The 22,936-nt window shown below is 40.2% G+C and overlaps 1 protein-coding gene across 20 annotated transcripts in view; it reads right to left on the bottom strand.

Moving 5' to 3' along the window:
• Nucleotides 1-20,619: 20,619 nt before the first annotated feature.
• MYO18A (myosin XVIIIA) overlaps nt 20,620-22,936 on the bottom strand; it is a 277,949-nt gene continuing 275,632 nt past the window's right edge. For 15 of the 20 annotated variants that reach the window (XM_063449986.1, XM_063449993.1, XM_063449990.1 and 12 more), the window contains one exon: nt 22,432-22,522. Coding sequence is in view for 5 of the 20 variants with exons in the window: in XM_063450000.1 (XP_063306070.1) it covers nt 22,375-22,522 (148 nt within the window). In the remaining 15 variants the exon portion in view is untranslated. Of the gene's footprint in view, nt 22,523-22,936 lie in introns of all 20 variants that reach the window. The other 5 variants (XM_063450000.1, XM_063449999.1, XM_063450002.1 and 2 more) reach the window with 1 other exon arrangement.

Raw genomic sequence — 22,936 nt, forward strand, 5'->3', positions numbered from 1 at the left:
AGGGATGCAAATTATGTACGTTACATTAGCTCGGCCACCCATTATTTAATTAATACTGTTAAATCAACTCACTGAACTATTCTTCAGTCTGGAATAACTAAAATTAAAACATAAAAATTAACATTATTATAGATACTGTATAAACTTTATTTACGATTGTAGCGGAGCTGCAATACTGAGTATGAATGTCTCCGCTATAATCCTCTGGAGCTGGAAGGGAGGGAAGCGCTGGTTAGTGAATATAGGCCATTCCCCCAGTAACTGGACGACACACAGTTCTGGGAGTCGACTGCTTTTTATTAGCCCACACATGGATTTTGATGCACATCCCCATAGTATGTGGTCTCCAGGACAAGTTTACAGGGAATGCACTGGGTCTGAGAGATAATTGAGCTTGTAATTTTAGTTAACTCAATTATCTCTCAGTTTTGTGAAATACATAAAATGTTGTAAAACATCCCAAAACAGTACAGAAACCCCATCATTCTTATATCCCTGAATAACCTTAATCTGAGCGCACAACATATCCAAAAAGCGCTCAGATTGGTTTGGTGGAACAAGATCGCTATTCAGGAGAAGATTTCACCAGCCGGCCACGAGGTGATGCCCCAAAAGAGTTCTAGATTATCCCCGGCTGTAGCCGGTCTTGGTTTGGGATTTCCTGCACGAACACCGACGAACGCTCCCCCTGGCTTTTAGGTAGCGAATGCTCCCCCAGTCGGTAGATCAAATCTCCCAAACGTGGTTCGTGTAGTTGTTCAGGAAAGTATACAGGCAGCAGTACCATCTTGACCAGGTTTCACGAGAACGTGTAGCCGAAATTAGTTTCACGCACTCGACGACCAAGTACTGCTGCCTGCGTTCGGGAGACAAAATTGCCACGTGCGTTCGGTTATTTGAACGGCGGCCACCCAGTGAAAGCACTCCAGTACTCCTTAATTGTGGTTAACAGCCAGGGGTGGTCGGTGTTCTAAGTCAATAACAGGGAGGACCACCCAAGTTCTGTTCAATTCCCGAACAGGGGATTACGAATCAATTCGCAAGAACTGATGCCAGGTCCACCACAACGATCTTCACTGTATCAAACAGTTCTCCTTTGCATTGTAAGTGCAGCTTAGTAAACAACAAAAGGTTGGCAGTTGTCCACAGGCCTGATCCATATGATGTATCTATTCTAATATCTCCCTACATTTCCTATAGATAAAGAGGGAAACTTTAATTTTACGGGTGTGAGTGCGGGGTGGCCAGCGGCAGGGATTTTCTGAGAAATTTTAGGTGACTTACTAATAACAATTTATGAAACTAAAATGTGATTTAGAACAAAAACAAAGTATTGTATTTACACAACAAAGACTGTTTTCTAGCAAAGCTCTGTTATACGCTCAGACACACCAACAATATGAAGTTCCTATAAAAGAGGAACATTAGGATAGAAAAGAGGGACAGAATGATATGGGCCCAAAATAAGGACTGTCCCTCCTAAATATGGACATTCGGGATACTTGATATCTCTATACAGATTTTGAATTTAAGAAACAATAGGCACTATTTATACATAATCCTGTCTATTCCTACCAGTGGGAAATAGCTTAAATAACACAGGAACCATTTTTGAATTCCAACTTGGGCTTTGGGGGACACTGGCAAAGGTACAAATTAGTTGCTTTTATTTATAAAGCTCTAGAAGCACAATTAATTAATGTGTCCAGTAGTTTCCTGGGAGTAAGTCACTATATTCTCATGGCTCCTTCACTTTTTGGACACTGTTGCATGAGTTTTTGGAGATTTCATTAGTGTCATGTATTAAATATAATAAATGCTATGTTACATTGGAGTGGACCTGTCATTCACAGAACTTGTCGATGACAAGGTTACTTTTAATTTAATGTAAATATAATCCATATGTGACGAACTGAATCTCGTCACGGGTTCTTGGAGGGGCCTTCTGGCCAGCCTCTTGCCTCAGGACTATGGGCCCTGCAATATACCTTGCCCAATGCACTTGAAAAGGCTCTGTTCATGTGAGTTATGTCCTTTTGTACTCCAGACAGAAAGACCGACCGTTAGCCCTGATTCCCTGGAACAGTTTTGGGCATAGGACCATGTGCACAGTCGGTCAAAAATAAGACTTCCAGGAAATTCCTGAATCCCTGAACTGATCTGGGTGATTTTTGGATATGTTGGTCACCCAGATCAGGGCTATCGGGGGTTGTAACAGTGGGGTTTTATGTAATTTTTAGGGTACTTTTGGGGTGTTTTTAAAAAGTATGTTTTTTCTGTGCTAGGAGATAATTGGATTAGAATTAGTACAGTTACTGATCCAATTATCTCCCAGGCAGAGGGGGGAGATTGTGTGCTGTGTGGGAGTGTCGTGCCTTGTAACCTTATTGTTATTGGTCTGAGAAGTTGCAAGCCAGTCTACCATCAGGTACATGTGGGCGTACCCCTTGCATGGGGATTGTCCTATAAGGCCAAGTGTGGCTCCCATTAAACAGAGATTCGTTTACCCCTTCATTGAGTCTTGGCTCATGTTTGGGGATTGGAGAACTACATACACTCTGGGGATTGCTATATCACAATACACTCCTGAGTATAATCACTAGCTCTTATAAGAGCTGTTCCTGCTATGCTCTCTGGACTAGGAGAGGTCTACCCACTGGAAGCTCGATCCTGGTCTTGGGTCCAGGGTGGGTGGAGGATGGCGAGACCCCAACCTAGCTGCGGCAGTTCGGGGGGGTCTACGGTGGTTATGGTGTTCCATTACAGTGCTTATGGTGTTCGCAAGTACTAAGAAGCAGAGATTGACGGAGGTACCCGGTCGGGGTGCCAGGTGGTCCGTCACACCATACATTGTGGATTAAATATGGTTACAGATGTATAGCTTAAAATATTTAGTTACATGAATATATTTTCCTTCTCCTCCAAGATGACCAAGAGGACCAGATCACTGCAGATGCAGCCTACTTCCTTCATGTGAGGGCAGAGCTCCAGCTGATGAATGCCATATTTGTAGTCTCTACCTCTATGTAGATGGCAAAGAAGTAATAGAATTAAATGGATACACAGTATTATGATAGGGTCACATTATGCATATGTTTTGATCAACGCTGACTCACATTAAAAGAACAATCCAAGCATGGAGCCTAGAGTGCTCAGTCCTCTGGGTTCCTTAGGGGAATAAGGTAAGCGGTGCCCAGTGGACCACAGGCAAAAAGTCAAGCTGTTCTAAAATGGTTTGAAGTCTTACAATGGGTGGTGTAACAACTACAGTGAGCTGTAATAGTTATGGTGCTTGGAGTGTTCCATTAATTGTGTGATTGTGACACTAAGCAGCTGTTTGCAGATTGAACCAGGAAGATCTATAACCACCTTCCATAAAACACTCTAGACCAGGGTTGGTAAACTCTGGCCATTAGAACGCATGTGGACTGCAACTCTCAAAATTCTAAAGCAAAGTATTCTAGGAGTTATGGATGTCAAGATCTGTGTAACACATATTGACAAGACTGATGTAGACTGATAGAATAGCGGAGATATAAAGCATCCAGTGTAAAATTGCAGTGGTAGCTTTCTGGTGTCATATCAAAGTGAATCAGAATGAAAATTTCTCTTGATGAAAAGTAAAATCCATGTGAACACTAAAGTGAAGATGAAAGCGCTGTCCATTCTCACCTCATTTCTGAAACTGAGGAACGACAGCATGGTGAATTGAGTACAGAAGGTCACGACATGCAATCATAGCATAGAATGTTCTGTTACAGTCTTTATAACATATAGTTGACATTGATGCTTTCGTCATCACAGGTAAACCCTTATGGCTCGAGGCAATAGTAACATCACTGCCTAAGAAACAGGAAACTTAGGTCTGGATCCCTGACCGGTAAGTGCCCTTGGGCCACACATCTGAAAATATATATATATATATATCCACCTACCTCAAATCCTCATATTGTAAGCTTGTTTGAGCAGGACCTTATTTTCCTCTAAATATCCCTTTTTATAAATGATTGCCATTTCATTTCTATAATTCCCATAGAGGTTAATCAGTCCAGCATTCTAATGATTAAAAGGTTACTCTAACTCCTTTTTTACTGTTCAAAAAATGCCTTATTGGGCATAATTCTTTAGGTGCAGTCTCTTGAAAAATCGTATTTAAAGAAGTTTTACTTACAAAAATCCAGTCACGGAAAAAGCTCCAAACGATACTCAGCACGACCCCTTGTGACAACACTATAGTCGCACAGCGGAAACCTTTGATTGGACTATGTAATCGGATCAGAGAGCATGTGCATGGTCTGAGCCAGCGAAGGGAGTGGGAGAAGCAGTGTACGACTGTTGTAAGCTGAAACACTGCACATCCAGACTCCTACCACCATGACAACTTTAAATAGCATAAGTAGGTGGTTGGAGAAACCATTTAATTTACCTCGAGCCAATACGAATACACCAAGCTAGTTAGCTTTTTAATAGTTTAAGTGTATCTCTTAAACTCTTTATATAAACATTTGGAAGGGTGGCCTTTTCTCTTTGAATACATATTAGCTTGAGTTAAGCTGTACTAGTGCAATTCAAGCTGCTCTAAGTGGTTTCATGAAGGTCACTGTGCTTTATATCATATCTTGATATCTCAATTATCTTCATCTAAATAGAAATAGGTATAATGAGGACAGGGAGGCTCTTTAAAAAAGGTGCCACCTTGAAGCAGAACACTGATATGAACAAATTTCTAGACATTTACTCCATAGGGTATTTTCCAAAACTAAACAATGTGATTGGATTTTTTTTAATGAATGCTGACTTGGGATGGGTGGAGGGGGGCGGGGGGAGGGTAAATAAGGGGATTTGTTTTTTTTTTTCATTCTTTGTTAGGCACATTGATGAAGACTCAGATTAATACACATCATGCTTGTGGGGATGATTTTAAGCATGCAGATTTTATATATATATATTTTTATTTTTTTCTAAATGTGCTATATTTAATTTTAACCCCCTACTGTCTGTGTCCCAGCTCATAACCTACATTGGAATATTGAGGAAAATTCAAAAGACACTTACGGATGGGAATACTGATCTTTTCTGCAAATTGATGGTCGATTGATATACTGCCAGTCCGATAAACTATCAAATAGTGACGATATTGCTGGCTCCCTAAATAGTGAGTGTAACCAGTATACATGTGTACGCCTGAAACTAAAACATAATACACTATGGGAACTGAAAGGAACACTCCACTGAACAAATACAAAATAAATTTTAAAAAATCACTGTTTAGTACAAATACCCCAAATTAAACATTGCATGTATTTAATTATGCATTTTTCCATTGGACATATATTTAAAAACGGTTTGCAAAACTGCAGATCTCTTGTCTGCTGCCTTTGCAAACCCTCCCCTTCTAACCCCGCCCAGACTTTCTGTGTCTGTCCAATCACAGACTTCCTAATGCAGCTCAATGAGAAGTCTTTGCAAGGCCGGTGTTCTGGGCAGTTGCTGCCTCTTGAGTTCAGAGCAAATATGCTAACAAAACCAGGAAGTAACAGAACCTGCATGAAAAGCCAGGGGGTTGTGCCCAGTATAATTTACAAAATTGGGATTTTTTATTGAATTCTGCACATTTTCCAAAATGAAAAAAATAGAACACACTCTTCACACAAACCTTTTCAGCAAACTAAAGTGCTTTATGAGTCTGGAGTGGCCCTTTAAGCACCACTACAGCAATCTATGAATTCTTAGCAAGGCCCAGTGTAACGAAAACAGAAGGCGACGGCGTATGCAACTTGCAACACAGACCTGTCCCACTATTTGGTCCATAACTTCTCCTCTGTTACCATTGGCCACTGATGCCCTCCAGGCAGGTATTGACCTGCCTGTCCTCTTCCTTCCAAACAGGTACTGACTCCTTACCTGTCCTTCTAATTCCAGGCAGGTACTGATTCCTGAACAGGGAACAGTGCAGACAAAAAGCATCTCCTAAAACTCTGCTACTGGAATCCCTGAAATGACCAGGCAAGACACACAGTTCCTAAAGCTACTACTACTTAGTTATTTATTTCCACAAAGGCTTAGTCCTTATCAACATTGCATTTAACTTTTGTTAACAAGCTTACAGTAACTTATGGTAACAAAAAAAAGCCAGGCAGTAACTTGATAGGAATATAAACCTGTGCACTCTGCATACCTGTTGTACATCCAAGAGAAGTCATCCAAAAATTCTGATAGACACGCAGGAGAGGACCAGTTCATAAACACATGAAACATACTTACCAAATGATGAGAGAGAAAACATAGATATGGCTCATTATCTTGCATATGAATGGCTTAAAGGGACACTGTAGGCACTATAGCCATTGAAGTGGTTATAGTGCATGGATTCCCCTGGCAATGTCCCTCCGTTCAGTGTTAAACCCTTTTCGACCAATGCATCACTGAATGAGGGTCTCTGGCTTCCTATAGCCCTGGCCCCACTGGAGATATGGCTAAGGCAGAGATTACACATGTCCTTGTAGCCATACCAATTCATGCCAGCAATGGCACTGTAATAGGCTTAATGCAGTCAGCTGACACTCTCAGCCAATCACAGCCACCCTCATTGCTGCTCAAACAAATGCTTTCTCATTAGCCAAAGCAGCACAGAGGGGATGGTCTGCTGCAACTCTGGATTTGCATTAAAGCATTACAAACAGTTTAATGCTGAATTGAAGGATAGCACCAGGGATTCCAAACACTATAACCACTTTAGTGCGATGAAGCAGTTATGGTGCTTAGCGTGTCCCTTTTAGGGGTTGAGAAACACGCTGGTGTTTTGCAGCACCCATACTGGGATTTAACACATTTAAGCACTCTAATTGTTCTGTCTAGTTTCTACTTTATTTAATACACATTCAACAATTGTTTCTACCTACCGAGCTAACAGCAGCCTCCGTTTCACATTCCAATTTGTTTGGCAGATTATTTGGCCACCGTGGCTTTAATATTGCTCGTATCTATGTATTTTGTGCCAAAAATTGTAAAATGAGGTCATTATACAACCAACATCATTTTGAAAATTGTCTCTTTGTATTTAGGTATTTTATTTTTCCTATGAGTTGTTCATCTCAGACAATGTTCTGTCACACGGAAAAATCTGCTTTATTAACATCAAAAGAAAAAAAAGAAAAAACTCATCTCCATTCTAAAGCGAAGGAAAATGGCATTATTCCAGTTTGGCAACAGGTTTTTGCAGAGCATTCTTGTTTTTCTGGGTAAAATGTTGCAAAATAGAACTGAAGGAAATGAGAATGTAATCCGGGCAGACAATGAATGGCTCCAAGAGCTCATGGAAATCTTATTCACACATCTTTTTAAAGCTGATCAAGGTTTTTGCACAGACCCAATGAATTTCCTCTTATTCCTGTAGATATGTACGATATTTGTAATGTGGAATGAAGGCTGACTCGTATCATTGCAGTATATGTTGCTAATATTGGCTATCCAGAGATATGTTTCCATTAAGTTTAATATTGTTTTAGGGGATCAATGGTTGTAATAGCGAATAAATTGAGGTTCTGGACTGACTTTGATTTTATGTATCCCTGGAAATACATGAAGGAGCATGGCAGCGTGATCTGCACTGTACCTGCCGAGTATTGCTCAGGCCACCCAACAGTCCCTATTTCAGGACTCTTCCCACCGCCCCTACTTTGTTCGATGGTGTCCATTTTTGGGGTCACCAGGGATCTGGCCTCAGAAAGCATAGTGCAAACACATCATTACACACGCTCACTCTGCACTTAGGGCACCATGACCAAGCAAAGAGATTAGAAATGGATCTCTCTGCATGGTCCACCCTTAGTGGGCCGGCCTGTTTGATTGGCAGAAAGTCTGGTGTGAATTCATCTCCTTTTGGATATCGCAAGTGTCACGATTCACATCACTGACTTGGCCCCTTTTACCCTGCTGCCAGGATCCTACTTCACGGGACACCGTGTTAATCGCTAGAGTATTCATTTTCAGAAATTCAAAGTAAAGTTCACTTACCTGAAATGGAAAATTGAGCTATAGTTTTGTCTACTTTGGACAAAAATGTTAAATTCACTTTGAATTTGCAAACATTCTGCCTCTAGTGAATAGCTCTGATATAATTCTATCATTTCTGGCGATTCTAGTGATACATTGTTTTTCAATAAAGCCTCGATTCTCAAGAACTCACAAGGGCATTTGGCAAGTCTTAGGCCTAAGTTGCAGAGTTGGAAAAATAATCGGCCAGTTTTTAGTTTTGCCTCATATTTTTAATTACCTGGTGAATTTCTGACAGTTCACTTTTTCTAATGAAAAACCCCAATAGTGCATTTTGTGTATGGGTTTCATCCACAGTTGTCAAATTCTGTCCAATTACAAATCTTCTCTGCTCTGCTCTTTGGAGGCAGAGAATGCATTTGATATACAAGGATGACCATATTTATTTTGTCTTGTTTCACATTTTGGATTCCCAGATCCCTATGTAGAGCATTGATGGCATTGTATAGAGCACAAATCAGCCCCCAGTGAGAAAATACAATACCATTAATAATACCGGTACTCTTAATTTGACAGCATTGTGGGATACAGGGCTTATCCACAGCTGGAAAATCTTATAAAGGATCAGCTTATGCTGATGACATTAAACGTACGCTGACCCTCTCCAGTCAGTCTCTCCCTCGCCTGTTTAAATTACATTTCACCACTTCTTTGGGTTCAAAATAAATCTCAACAAATACAGGCACTGCCATCACATATAGATGTGACTGAGGTAGAGGCGATACAGACCATGAACTCAAAATGGTTTCTAATTATGTCTGTCTCCTAAAATGCCTAAAAAACGATCTGGATAAATGGGACTCTTACTCCATCTGCAATTATTGTATCTCTTTCAGGCCCTCCTGATTCAGGTTACTGCTAAACACTTGGTCAGCCATCAATCTGCTATTAATGCATTTATATTTCACAACAAACACCACTGGGTTTCTAGAAAAGTATTACACTCAGTCAGAGGCGTAACTAGAAACCACAGGGCCCCAGTTCGAAAATTGCCCTGGGGCCCCCCATATGTCTACCCGCCACCACAAACATGCCTGCCGCCCCCACGTCAATCTCCCACCCCATACATCCCTGCCCCCTCACAAGCCCCCCCCCCCCCGACCGGGGCAGTTACTTCTTTCCTGCGCTCTGATGTAATCAAAGGAATTTCCATCGGGTGGCCCTAACAGCATGGGCCGGGTCGCAACACATGGCCGGCAGGCACCCTGTCGCAGGGGTCCACAGGGCAGCCGGGCCCCCTGGAGTGACGGGCCTGGTTGAAGCTGCAACCCCTGCGACCGCAGTAGTTCTGCCACTGCACCCAACCTCTGCCGCGCTGTACATCTGGCCCAGATTGGCCTGGAACCTTCTTTTTGGTCTTAATGGAATGCTGTTTCCTTAGGAATACAAACCTGTATTCCTAATGCTATTGTGTTCTCATCTTTATTTAGATTCAGTCCGTACCTCCAACTGTAAATAAAAATGTGATTAAAAGGTTTTGCTTTATTTTATTTTTTTTCCCCAATTCCGAGATCGAGCTCTTGCAGCCGCTCGATCTGCTTCCTGCTTCTAAAAGTTCAATTATTTGTTTTCCTGGCACTATAGAATCCCTTTAAAGAATTGCCAGGGATATTCCTGACATATTTTTTTTTTCACTCATAATTAGAAAACCTGTACCCAACTGCACAAGAACATTCTTGGAGTTTATTTTTGCCCTGAATGAACTTCAACAAGAAAGCTGGAATGAATCTAATGCCTTAAAACTTATTAAGGAGCTGAACCAAGATTACAACTTGAATGGAGATGTTGATCGAAAAGGGAATGTAGTGAGAAATGTCAGTGTTTCAGTGATTGAAGCAATAAAAAGCCCTGCAGTGGTGAGAAGTGACTCACTAGCCTCTTTAATAAACAGCCACAATGATTATAGGATTAGAAAGCTTTAGCTCCAGGTCTTGAAAATAAAAGGTAACAAAAAAAAAAAAAAAAAATACAAGAAATACATTTGACTTTCCCTTACATGAAATATACAAAACTCAGAGGTCTATGGAAGATCTCAAAAGGCGGTGGTTTTCTATATTGACTTATTTGCAAATTGTACGAGAATATGACATTTGCCATAAATTGTAATGTAAATTGGAAAGTGTAATGGAATATACTTCTTGGAATCCCTATTGGCATGTATTTGCATATTATGGCAGACAGAATATCATCATTTTTATTGTCTTTGTGCTCCTAACGCCTTTGCAGAGTTATATTTTATTGTGTCGTATGTATGGTTGCTTTTATGATTCCTATATGATTATGTTTTATGTATTTTGTATTGGATTAAGTGGATCAGTACCTGTCTGGAAGGTGGAGGACAGGTAAAGGAGTCAGTAACTTTCTGAAAAGAAAAGGACAGGCAGAGGGGCAGATAGCTGCCTGGAGGATGCCGGTGGTCCTTGGTAACAGAGAAGTTATGGACAGGTCTGGGTCCCAAGTTAGGGACCAGTCACCTCCTGTTCCCATTACACTCAGACTAGCTTAGAATTTACAGAGTGCTATAGTGGTGCTTAATGGGACACTCCAGACCCCTAAAGCATGTTAGCTTGCTAAAAGGTTTTGTGTGTGACGTGTGTGTTCTAATTTAGCAAAAAGTGCAGATTACCATAGAAATATATATAATATTATATATATTAACCTTGTTACATCCTGTGGCCGCCAAATATACAACAGGTCCTGTTACCAGTTCAGTGGAGCAAAACTCAATAGGCAGCAATTGCCTTGCAAAGACTTTTCATTGAGCTGCATTGAGAAGTCTGTGATTGGACTTGCAAAGGCTGCAGACAGGACATTTGCTGTTTTTTTCACTGTGTTTTTTTAGCTATACCTCAATGAAAACAATGCATAATTAAATGCATGCATGTTTTCATGTTGAGTATATCTACTAAACAGTGGTTTTGTTTATTTTGTATTTGGGCAGGGTGGGTCTTGATTTAAAGTAGGTTACGGTGGTTAAAGTATGCTTTTTAACACACTGTACAATAGCTGTTATTTTGCCATGTTATCTTTAATCACTTGTTTTCATAGTAACATATTGATCTGACATAACTCATATCTTTTATGTTTTACTTTTACTTTTATGTTTTACTTACATGTGATCTGATCATCATCTCAAGTCACAACAATAGACAATCACAGTCTGGTTAAACTAATAACACACAATGAATGAAATGTTGCCATGTTTTTATTAAACACACCATGTAAACATTCACAGTGCAGGTGGAAAAGTATGTGAACCCTTGTATTTAATAACTGGTTGAACCTCCTTTGGCAGCAATAACTTCAACCAAACGTTTCCTGTAGTTGCAGATCAGACATGCAAAACGGTCAGGAGTAATTCTTGACCATTCGTCTTTACAGAACTGTTTCAGTTTAGCAATATTCTTGGGATGTCTGGTGTGAATCGCTTTCTTGAGGTCATGCCACAGCATCTCAATCGGGTTGAGGTCAGGACTCTGACTGGGCCACTTCAGAAGGTGTATTTTCTTCTGTTTAAGCCATTCTGTTGTTGATTTACTTCTATGTTTTGGGTCATTGTCCTGTTGCAACACCCATTTTCTGTTGAGCTTCAGCTGGTAGACAAATGGCCTCAAGTTCTCCTGCAAAATGTCTTGATAAACTTGGGAATTAATTTTTCCTTTGATGATAGCAATCCGTCCAGGCCCTTACGCAGCAAAGCAGCCCCAAACCATGATGCCCCCACCACCATACTTCACAGTTGGGATGAGGTTTTGATGTTGGTGTGCTGTGCCTCTTTTTCGCCACACAAAGTGTTGTGTGTTTCTTCCAAACAACTCAACTTTGGTTTCATCTGTCCACAGAATATTTTGCCAGTACTGCTGTGGAACATCCAGGTGCTCTTGTGCAAACTGTAAACGTGCAACAATGTTTTGTTTGGACAGCAGTGGCTTCCTCTGTGATATCCTCCCATGAAATCCATTCTTGTTTAGTGTTTTACGTATTGTAGATTCGCTAACAAGGATGTTAGCATTTGCCAGTTACTTTTGTAAGTCTTTAGCTGACACTCTAGGATTCTTCTTCACCTCATTGAGCAGTCTGCGCTGTACTCTTGCAGTCATCTTTACAGGATGGCCACTCCTAGGGAGAGTAGCAGCAGTGCTGAACTTTCTCCATTTATAGACAATTTGTCTTACTGTGAACTGATGAACAGCAAGGCTTTTGGAGATACTTTTATAACCCTTTCCAGCTTTATGCAAGTCAACAATTCTTAATCGTAGGTCTTCTGAGAGCTCTTTTGTGCGAGGCATCATTCACATCAGGCAATGCTTCTTGTGAAAAGCAAACCCAGAACTGGTGTGTTTTTTTTTTATAGGGCAGGGCAGCTGTAACCAACACCTCCAATCTCATCTCATTGATTGGACTCCAGTTGGCTGACTTCTCACTCCAATTCGCTCTTGGAGATGTCATAGTCTATGGGGTTCACATACTTTTTCCACCTGCACTGTAAATGTTTACATGGTGTGTTCAATAAAAACATGGCAACATTTCATTATTTGTGTGTTATTAGTTTAAGCAGACTGTGATTGTCTATTGTTGTGACTTGAGATGATGATCAGATCACATGTAAGTAAAACATAAAAGATATGAGTTATGTCAGATCAATATGTTACTATGAAAACAAGTGATTAAAGATAGCATGGCAAAATAACAGCTATTGTACAGATGATGATCAGATCACATTTTATGACCAATTTGTGCAGAAATCCATATCATTCCAAAGGGTTTTTCTTGCAACTGTATGTAAGATTCTCTTTTGATCTTCAAAGTACTATTTTTGAACACCTCCTTGTTATTCATTTACCAGTTGACTTGCTTATTAGTTGAGAATACATCTTAATAATATGTTTTCAGACCTTGGACTGTTTCCACTCTTGTTACTTCACCGTTATTCATCCTTCTGACTTAACAATCACTGACTTTTAGATAAATAAAATGTATTTCTTATCTTCTGACTATTGATCTACTTATTACTTACCGTATTTAATGGCGTATAACAAGCACTTTTTCTCCCTGAAAATAAGGGGCAAATGATGTGTGCGTGTTATACGCCGATATACATATTTTTCGCTCCATAAGACGCACTTTTTTTCCCCTCAAAAGTGAGGGGAAATGTCTGTGCGTCTTATGGAGCGAATGTGAAGGTTTACTTAGCTGTCTTGAAGCGTGGGCCGGTGTTCAGCGCGCACCGCGGTACTGGAACTTCAATTTCAGGTTCCGGTTTCCGGCGGGACTGAAAGGAAGTGCGCACTCAGTGTGCACACTTCCTTTCAGTCCTGCCGGAAACCGGAACCTGAAATTTAAGTTCCTGTACCGCGGTGTGCGCTGTAAAGCCGTCCCACGCTTCAAGACAGGTAAGTAATTATGGGACAAGGGGAGGGAAAGTGCACTATGGGACAACGGGAGGAGGGGACACTATGGGAGGGTGGGAGAACACTATGGGATGAGGGTGGGAACACTATGGGAGGGGGTGGAAAATACTATGGGGGGGAGAATACTATGGAAAGGGGGGGGGGGAACACTATGGGAGGGGGGGGGAGAATACTATGGGAGGGGGGGGAAATTTCCTTCTTAAAATGAGGTGCATGTTAGACGCCGGGGTGTGTTATACGCCGATAAATACGGTAATTTGATCTTAGAATTGTGCAGTATTCTAGTTGTGTGAACTACGCAAAAAAAAAAAAAAAATAGGGGGGGGGGTCAAGAGCACTCTGGATCAAGCAAACATAAAGCAATATATGTAAAACCAATTAAAGAAAAAATTAACAGAGCTATAACTCTTCAACAAGGCTATGTTTCACTATCATAGATTTCACCATAATTCTCAGCTGTACTATATACTATACTTATCCTTAATTCCTATCTAATCCCTTGTGTACAACATAATGTGTACTACAGACGATTTGCAGAGATATTGATTAGACTCAACATTTGATATTCCCAAGAACATGCAATAACATCCTCACTGCATAATGTTACCATTTACTGTCCTGGTGCAGTTAATAGGATCTTACAGAAGTAGTAATTTATGGTCACTGGCCAGCTTTATAGAGTACGGAGCTTTACAAGAATTGGTAGTCTGAGTGGTGGTAGGTAGGATAAGCTAGCAGAACTACAACCTATTCTGCAGCCCTTATTTTCTCCCCAATATGAACATTGGTGTATTGCTTCACCTAGACCACTTAACTACCACCTCTATATGTCGATACCAAGTACAATATCTCTTAATTCATGCTGTGCTAGTGGTTTCAATCTGCACTCACTCCAAAGAGTATATATGGCACAACGGAAAATCGTGTTCTCTGTATAGAAATAAAGCCTCTTTAACCCCTTAAGGACCAAACTTCTGGAATAAAAGGGAATCATGACATGTCTTACACGTCATGTGTCCTTAAGGGGTTAAAAAGGTTTTAAATGGAGAAACTCACATTTATTGGAAGCATTTTGAATCTCTTTTGTTTCTTGGTAACTGTATATAATATCCCACATGCTCACGTTACTCCCTACTTTGTGGTGTAGATAGAATATATTGAATATCATCTCAATCAAATTGATTAAAAAAAAAAAACTGTTTTAGAATGTTAAAAATCTTTATTTTTATTAGGGACAATAAAGTCACCAAAACAACTTTAGATTAATGAAGCAGTTTTTATGTATAGATCATGATTCTAAAGTTTCATAGCTCAATTATCTGCCGTTTAGGAGTTAAATCACTTTGTTTCGGCCCATGCAGCCCTAGCCACACCTCCCCTAGCTGTGACTGACACAGCCTGCATGACTACAAATAGTTTCATTTTTCATTTTTCACTTACTTTAGATTTATTTTTTTTAATCTCCTGCTTTGTAAATTGAACTTTAAGCACACACAGAAGGCTTCTGCAAGGTCTAGCACGCTATTAACAGAACAGGCGATAAGAAATTCTAATTAAACAGAATTTGCAATAAAGGAAGTTTAAACATTAGCTCTCCCTGTACAGGAAGTCTGTGCAAGTCACATGCAGGGAGGTGTGACAAAGACTTGGAGTAATTTAACTTATTGAATTAAGCAGTTAGACAGCAGGGGCATGATCTACACACGAAAACTGCTTCAATTAAGCTAAAGTTGTTTTGATGACTATAGTGTCCCTTCAAAGTGCTTACAGTAAAAATGCATCTGCCTTCAACTACAGCACACAGGACGCCAAGTTCCAATACTGTTGCTTTATTACAGTATACATAATTAGTGTAACATAAGCTCTGGTACCTGGGTCATGCTGCTTACAAAGCTCATTGGTAAGCAGCTTACTCCTCTACAAAACACAGACACTAAAAGGCATCAACAGAACTCGGTACACAATAGTATTATAGAGCTTTTTTTTTTTCTTTTTTATATATGCGAGTTTTCTCAACTTGAAAGTTTTGTAAGACACTTTTTTTTTTTTCTATTTTGCACATATTCAATTTGGGGTGTTTGAAGGCTGAAAACACCAATATAAAAAGGAACTTTGTATCTATATTTAGAGGAGGTGAGCAGGATACGATTTTTATTTATTATATTTGGTATTATATCTAGGTGAGTGGGAACTCTAGAATGTATTCAGCAGGCATTAACCACATTTTTTACATTTGTTTTAATCACCCAGGCCAATATTTACACTCCACTTTCTGGTTTTCGTTAGAATAGGGTGATGATAGGACAGCTGACTGCTCTGTTCTTATCTACACAGACAGCAGCCAGCAGCTAACATAGTGCAGATAATTTAAAGGGAATTCTTTTTTTTAAAGGAGTTATTAACTAAATGCAAACAGGCTCAAATAGCCACAGTCTCACTATAGCCAAGTTTTAGATTTTTTTTTTTAAAATTACATTCATAACAAAGTAGATGGTTTAACAATTTGATTTCAAACTTACACCAATTCACTGTTAAGTAAATAAACCCCAGTGTATTGAAGCAGCCACTTACTATAGAAATAAGAACCTGCAGGCCATATTCTCTGAAGTCAATTAAATTTGTGATAGTATGGGAATATGTGACTAACCCATTACCTAACTGTCAAAAATGTTATCTCTTCAAAGTACAGCAGTTTTACAAGTAGCCTTAAAAAAAACCTTTACTTTTCTAAAATTAGATTTTTGACATTTGTCTGGCTCTTTTAAAGGAACACTCTGGGCACCATAATAATTTAATAAAAATTAAGTTGTTATGGTGCCAGGATGCTTAGCGTTCTCGAACAGTTCCAGCGCCGGATCTCCCTGCCCCTCTGCCCTTCCATTTTAAAATCTGGAAACCCGAAGAAGCTTGCAGCATCAGGCACCGGCACCACTGATTGGCTAAGAGCGATCAACTCATGCTCTCAGCCAATTAGTAAAGACTCATTCGAAAAACAGGCTTGAAAGAAATATACCGTATTTTTCGCTCCATAAGACGCACCTCACCATAAGACGCACCTAGTTTTTAGAGGAAGAAACACAGAAAAAAAATATTCTGAACAAACTGTCCCATAGTGTTTCTTACTATGGGACAGTTTGTACAGAATATTTTTTTTCTCCCCTGTCCCATAGTGTCCCCCCCTTCCATAGTCTTCTCCTCTCTCCCATAGACTTCATCTCCCCCCCTCCCCACAGACTTCATCTCCCCCCCTCCCCACAGACTTCATCTCCCCCCCTCCCCACAGACTTCATCTCCCCCCCTCCCCACAGACTTCATCTCCCCCCCTCCCCACAGACTTCATCTCCCCCCCTCCCCATAGACTTCATCTCCCCCCCTCCCCACAGACTTCATCTCCCCCCCTCCCCACAGACTTCCACCCCCCCCTCCCCATAGACTTCCACCCCCCCTCCCTCCCCATAGACTTCCACCCCCCCTCCCTCCCCATAGACTTTATCCCCCTCCCATACTGTCCCCCTCCCCTTGTCCTATAATTACTTACCTGTCTTGCAGCGTTGGCCGGCAGCACAGGGCGCACCGCGGTAGTGGAACTTGAATTTCATGTTCCGGTTTCCGGCGGGACTGAAAGGAAGTGCGCACTCAGCTTGTGCGCACTTCCTTTCAGTCCCGCCGGAAACCGGAACATGAAATTCAAGTTCCACTACCGCGGTGCGCCCTGTGCTGCCGGCCAACGCTGCAAGACAGGTAAGTAAAGCTTCATATTCGCTCCATAAGACGCACAGACATTTCCCCTCACTTTTGAGGGGAAAAAAAGTGCGTCTTATGGAGCGAAAAATACGGTAATTAAAACAGCAAAGTGTGGAAACACAGTGTAACGTCCTAAAATATGAGGATGATCTATATCAGGTAAGCCTGAATGGCAAAGCATCATGGAAGCTGTAGTTGAACATCTGGGAGTCTTTGTTTTGGGCATCCCTGATCTATATGATTTAAACAAGTAAAAACATAAAGCACAGGTAAGTATCCTTACACTTCAGAAAGAGATAGCTATTGTCAACAAAAAATCTGTAGTTGAAGAAGCAATCTTGAGTGTAGAAGTAAAATTTTGACATTATTTAATATCTGTAAAATAAAACCATAAACACAACACATGTAGTTTAGTGTAGTGGGGCGGCAGGGTTTTTTGTAGAAGGGGGGCCAAGGGTTCTGTAGATTTGGGGGGCAGAGTTTTGTAGAAGGAGGTGGAGGCAGCAGATTGTGAATGGGCCTGAAAGTGGCCTTTGGTAATCAAATTCATATTTGTGTCTTGACTTAAAGTCAAGACACAAATGTCAATTTGACTACCAATAGCCAGTTTATGTATGTTAGACAATGACATTATCCAAGCAATTAGTGTACGGTGCTCTGATTTTGCTTATGACTTTGTAGATTATACTATTAAAGCGGCAGTGGCACTGTCACCACCTGGGGATTTTGCTTAAGACCCCCGCCGGTTACATCGCTTCTCGGAGTCTGGTGGCTAAGTGGGGGCAGGCGTTGCCATCTTGATCCCATCGGCCATCTTCAGCTCCTAGCACTTCAGCTAGTGGGGGAGGGGGTCACACCACAAGATTGTCCCGCACAAGGCGTTTGAACACCTAAGGCCAGCCCTGCTAGCACATGTGCAAACCGTGTGCTTTTATCTTATCACAACAAAATGGACTAATCTACCCATGGTCTGCACATCTATTGTAGGTCACTTTTCCCAGAGCCCTAATTTCTATTGTCTTTGCCCCTCTCCAAACAAGCACACTCCCCTCTAGATGTCTAACCAGAGATATATAGGATATAAAAATCCCCACTGTGAAAAATGAAACCGTAATTATATTAAAATAATTTCAGAAGTAAATGAAATTACATTTTTTTTTTTTTTAAATCCACAAGATGTCCTTTCGCTTCTGTAATGTGCATAAAGTTTTGATGCTAGTAATTCCATATTGCTAAATCGTGAAGCAAGGGGATTGATACAATTGTTATAGTTACTGTAAGTTCTTATTGCACTGCAGTGGCCTTCAACATTTTCACATAAACACCTTTAGCAGTTCACCAGAAAGCAGCAGGTAACGACAATCCGTTCTAAATATATTTTCTTACATGTTCATATTAAAGGACCACTATAGTGCCAGGAGTCGTCCCCCCCCCCCCCCCCTCCCCCTCCCACCCCCTTTAGCCAATTACCTTTCTCCAGTGCCGGGCTCCCTCGGTGCTGGTGACCTCTCCTCCTCCTGCCGACGTCAGCGCCAAATGCTGCGGGTGCATTCAAACCGCCCATAGGAAAGCATTACACAATGCTTTCCAATGGACATCCAGCATATTTTCACAGTGATAATCGCTGAAGCGGCCTCTAGTGGGTGTCAGTGAGACAGCCACTTGAGGCTAGATTAACCCTCAGTGTAAACATAGCAATTTCTCTAAAACTGCTATGTTTTCAGCTGCAGGGTTAAACTTAGGGGGATCTGGCACCCAGACCACTTCATTGAGCTGAAATGGTCTGGGTGCCTATAGTGGTCCTTTAAGGATTAACAAAGATATTGGTGTTTATTTAATAAACAGCAGATTGCAGTCAATTGAAAACCGAATGGCTAAAATCAGCAAGCAGTGGAAATAGCTACCTGACCATATCCATCACTCACAGGCAGACGGCTACAAATTCAGAGAAATTTAGTATATCTTGAAAGTTAGGCTCCATTTCAGCTATGATTAGTTAGGCCTATTACGAAACAGACAAACAAAACAAAAAAACAGAATTTTCTTATGAATACATAGAGGCATACTAGTTATCTTTCTTTATCTAGATAATATCAGAGTCAGCCCAGAACGATCAGCTGCTCATTGCTAAAATAATAATTGGGTTTAGATTACTTTGGACCCAAAGGCTATATTAGCTTTAATAAGTTAAAATCAGATATCGAAGAGCCTGTGAGATGGAGAGGAAACTGGCTTTGCAATGCAGTTTTAGAGAAAACTAAGGCTGCCTCTAGTGGTCGTCTACGCTCTGCATGAGGATATCCAGTGTCAAGGAAAACCCGATTGGAAAGCTTTGAGGTAATTATTTCCTATGGGGAAGGCCTAATACGCTTGCCGGGCATGCGCGCATTAGGTCCCTCCATCAGATGACGTCAGGGGAAGTGGACCGTCCGTGACCCAGCGCCGATTGACCCTTGGCAACGTGGGAAGTAAGCAGTGGGGGTTGAGAAACACATATGTTGCTTTAACCATTTACAATGCAAATATAAGTTGTTTTCAATAATATATTTTTTTTAATCTGGATGAACTTACAAGTTCATGTTAACCAACAAAAAACAATAACCATTTCCAATATCTGTCTTTGTCCTTGCAACTTGAAAGGACTTATTTCTGTAAATATTAATTCTATTTTTTTTTTGTGGTCATTAAAAGAACTATTACGTGTCCATGGGTATCATTTAAAAAAAAAAAAAATACATTTTCAGTGTGTGATTTTATGCATACTTTATAAAAATTATATTTGCATCTATGTAGCAATTAATGGCAACCTTTTGCATTTGTTATTTAAAGGGACACTAAAGTCAGCTGTGGGGTTTCTGTCCTGTAACTGCAATGTTTTACATTGCAGTTTTTGAAGGTTAGATTCACCTGTAGTAGCGGTCATTTACAGTATGAAGGCCACTTGGGGAGAGTTTGCAATACACATTAGATCCCCAATGATCCTCTATGATGAATTGGACCATTATGGAGGAGATCATGCCTCCTCTGTGTGATGATGTGGGATGCAGGAAGATGAACAAGGTGAATAAGTGGGAGTACGACTGACTTTTTTTTTAAAATATTTTTTTATGGCACATAGTAGGGGGGGGGGGGGGCAACGTAGAGTTTTGTATTGTTTTCTTAATTACCTACAGATTACATTATGTTATATTCAGAAATGTTTACATCAATGTTATTCTATAGAAGGACAGTTTAAATCAGACAAGGCCAAAAGGCAGATCCCCATTTGCAGGCGTACAACTCTTGTGATTCTCTGCAGGCTGGCAAGACATCATGAGAGTTTTGGAAATATTTTTGAGCCCACTCTTGAGTCTATATAGATAAAAACGTTAACCTTCAATAATCTGAACATAAAATAAAGCGAGTAGAGCACAGAAGCAGATCTTGTGTTTTATTTTACTCTCCACGCAATTAATAAAAAAAGCTGCATTTTGATCAAGCACATCCAAAGTATAGATACATACACCCCCACGCTCCACCAATCATGTGGGATTCATGCTCCCCAGGGATATACACAGGTTGTGTCTTTATTTTGGAAGGTTTTGGTTTTTTTTGGAACTAGAGCAAATATTTAGGTTGTCCTGCACAGTTTCACATATTAAAATTAACAATAAAAGTCCATTCACCTAATTTCAGGAAAAAAAAAAAATCAAGTATATTACTGGATATTTGTAGTAGGTAAAGAATCGAAGTTTCCACTGCAGCATCTTCATTTCAGGCAACATCCAGGTGATTCTATTGCACAGTTTACAGGAAACAGAGTTAACTCTGGCCATTGTCAAAGCGTTGTCAATAAAGCTGTAAAGAGTTTGAATCTATCGTTTTCACGTAACTGCATCACAGCTCATTAGTCTTCCAGGATGTTGAGGAGTTATTATATCCATGCAATAACATCCAAGTGCTGTCTGTATGCTGAAAACAGCTGTTGCTATATCAGAATATATCTAAATAAGGAAAACATTTAAGGTTCTCATTAAAGTGCAAGAATGACTGTTCACCACATCGTTCACAGGTCAGAAGAAGACCTAAGAAGACCCGTCGTCTTCTTTTTTTTTCTTCTCAGAGGTGCATCCTTTAATTATATGTTCGTTATTTTCATCACCCACACAGTTTAAAAATGTGTACTTACTTTTCTCAAGAATATTATTTTAAATACACATCTGAAGTGTTGAAAGAATCTTGCATTGAGATGGTATTGGCTTGCAAAATGTTTCTAAAAAGGTGTATTTTGATTATAACCCTTACGGTAACAAAATATATCCACTATGACAGCACAACTATTAATGGAATACTGTGAATTTAATATAGTCTGCCTCAGGTTTCAGTAGAAGGAGATCAACCTCCTATTACCCTCTAGACAATGCATTTTTTACAAACCAGGAACATTCCCTTCTTCTTTGTGGAACTATTGTGTCTTATGGACGACCCATCAGAGCCAGCCTGAGTGATCTTTGTTGTAAAGACTGCTGTCTTAGCAATAATTATTGAGGGGGAAAAAAAAGTGTATATACATAATAAACATATGGAAATAAAAAGGTACATTATGATCACATGGGGCCTACAAAGTTATTGTATTGTAAAGTTCTTCCACACCAGAACTTGTAACCATATGGTAGAAAAGGCACCATTCAGTTGTGGTTTTCCTAGGAATAACCAGGAAACACTACGTGATAGGCATTCAAGAACAATGAGTGCGAATCTGCTGACTGGTTGGAAAACTTTAAAGGCCGTAAGACAATGAAAACCAAAATCCCAGCCTATAGATTCTGCACTTCCCAAGAAACAAAATAGAGAAAAATAATGAAAAAGAAAAAATATGGGGAGATCAGAGTAATAATTTAACAGTATTCCTTCCCCCACCCACCCTTAAGCATGTACAGAAAAAGACAATCCAATGAAAGCCACCTCTGAGTTTTAGCCCATGCAGATAGACAGTGAGGTGGTGGGCAAAGACAGGGCATCCTTGTGTATTGTTAGTGAGAGGTGCTTGCATATCCTCCCATGGGAGCCTCGAAACCAACACAGACAGTCCCAGGACACCGTCAGAAGCCTCTTTTCTTTAATCTTTGAACAAGATGAACTCTCACATTTCTAAGCATTGCACATTCACGCTTTTGCTTCCCACTTAGGACAACAGTTCAGAAGATTTTGTTTCTGTGTCACTATCACTCAGGTAGCTTCGTGGGGAGTACTTGGATCGGTATGTGCTCTCAATGTTGTCCCGCTCCTCATCTGATCTGTCATAATTTAGTGGTTTTCTATAGGATGGGGGACTGTAGAAAGGAACAAAAGTAATCATTAGAAAACAGCCAACAAACTCATTAAAATCGTCATGCAGGACAAACAGAATAATCTCCCATACAGTAACTATACAAACAAAAATATAAACACAAATGCATGCATGATCTCATTGTCCTAGTCTAACATCAACACTATATTAACCTCTAATATACATAGTACATTGTGCACTCACAGACAAATAAGTTACAGTAATGTCCCATTTATAGCCATATTATCAACAAACATACAATACATATTCCACCATGACTTATTCTTTCATACTCCTCCCGCCAAATAATAATAAATCATTTAAAAAAAATAGCACAGGCATTGAACATAGGGTAGGTGGCTTTTGTAATTGGTGTCTGAGGATAGCAGACGTGTATCTTCAACAACTAAGGCTACAG

This window comes from Pelobates fuscus, chromosome 1, assembly GCF_036172605.1.
Source record: "Pelobates fuscus isolate aPelFus1 chromosome 1, aPelFus1.pri, whole genome shotgun sequence".
In the NCBI taxonomy this organism is placed as follows: Eukaryota; Metazoa; Chordata; class Amphibia; order Anura; family Pelobatidae; genus Pelobates; species Pelobates fuscus.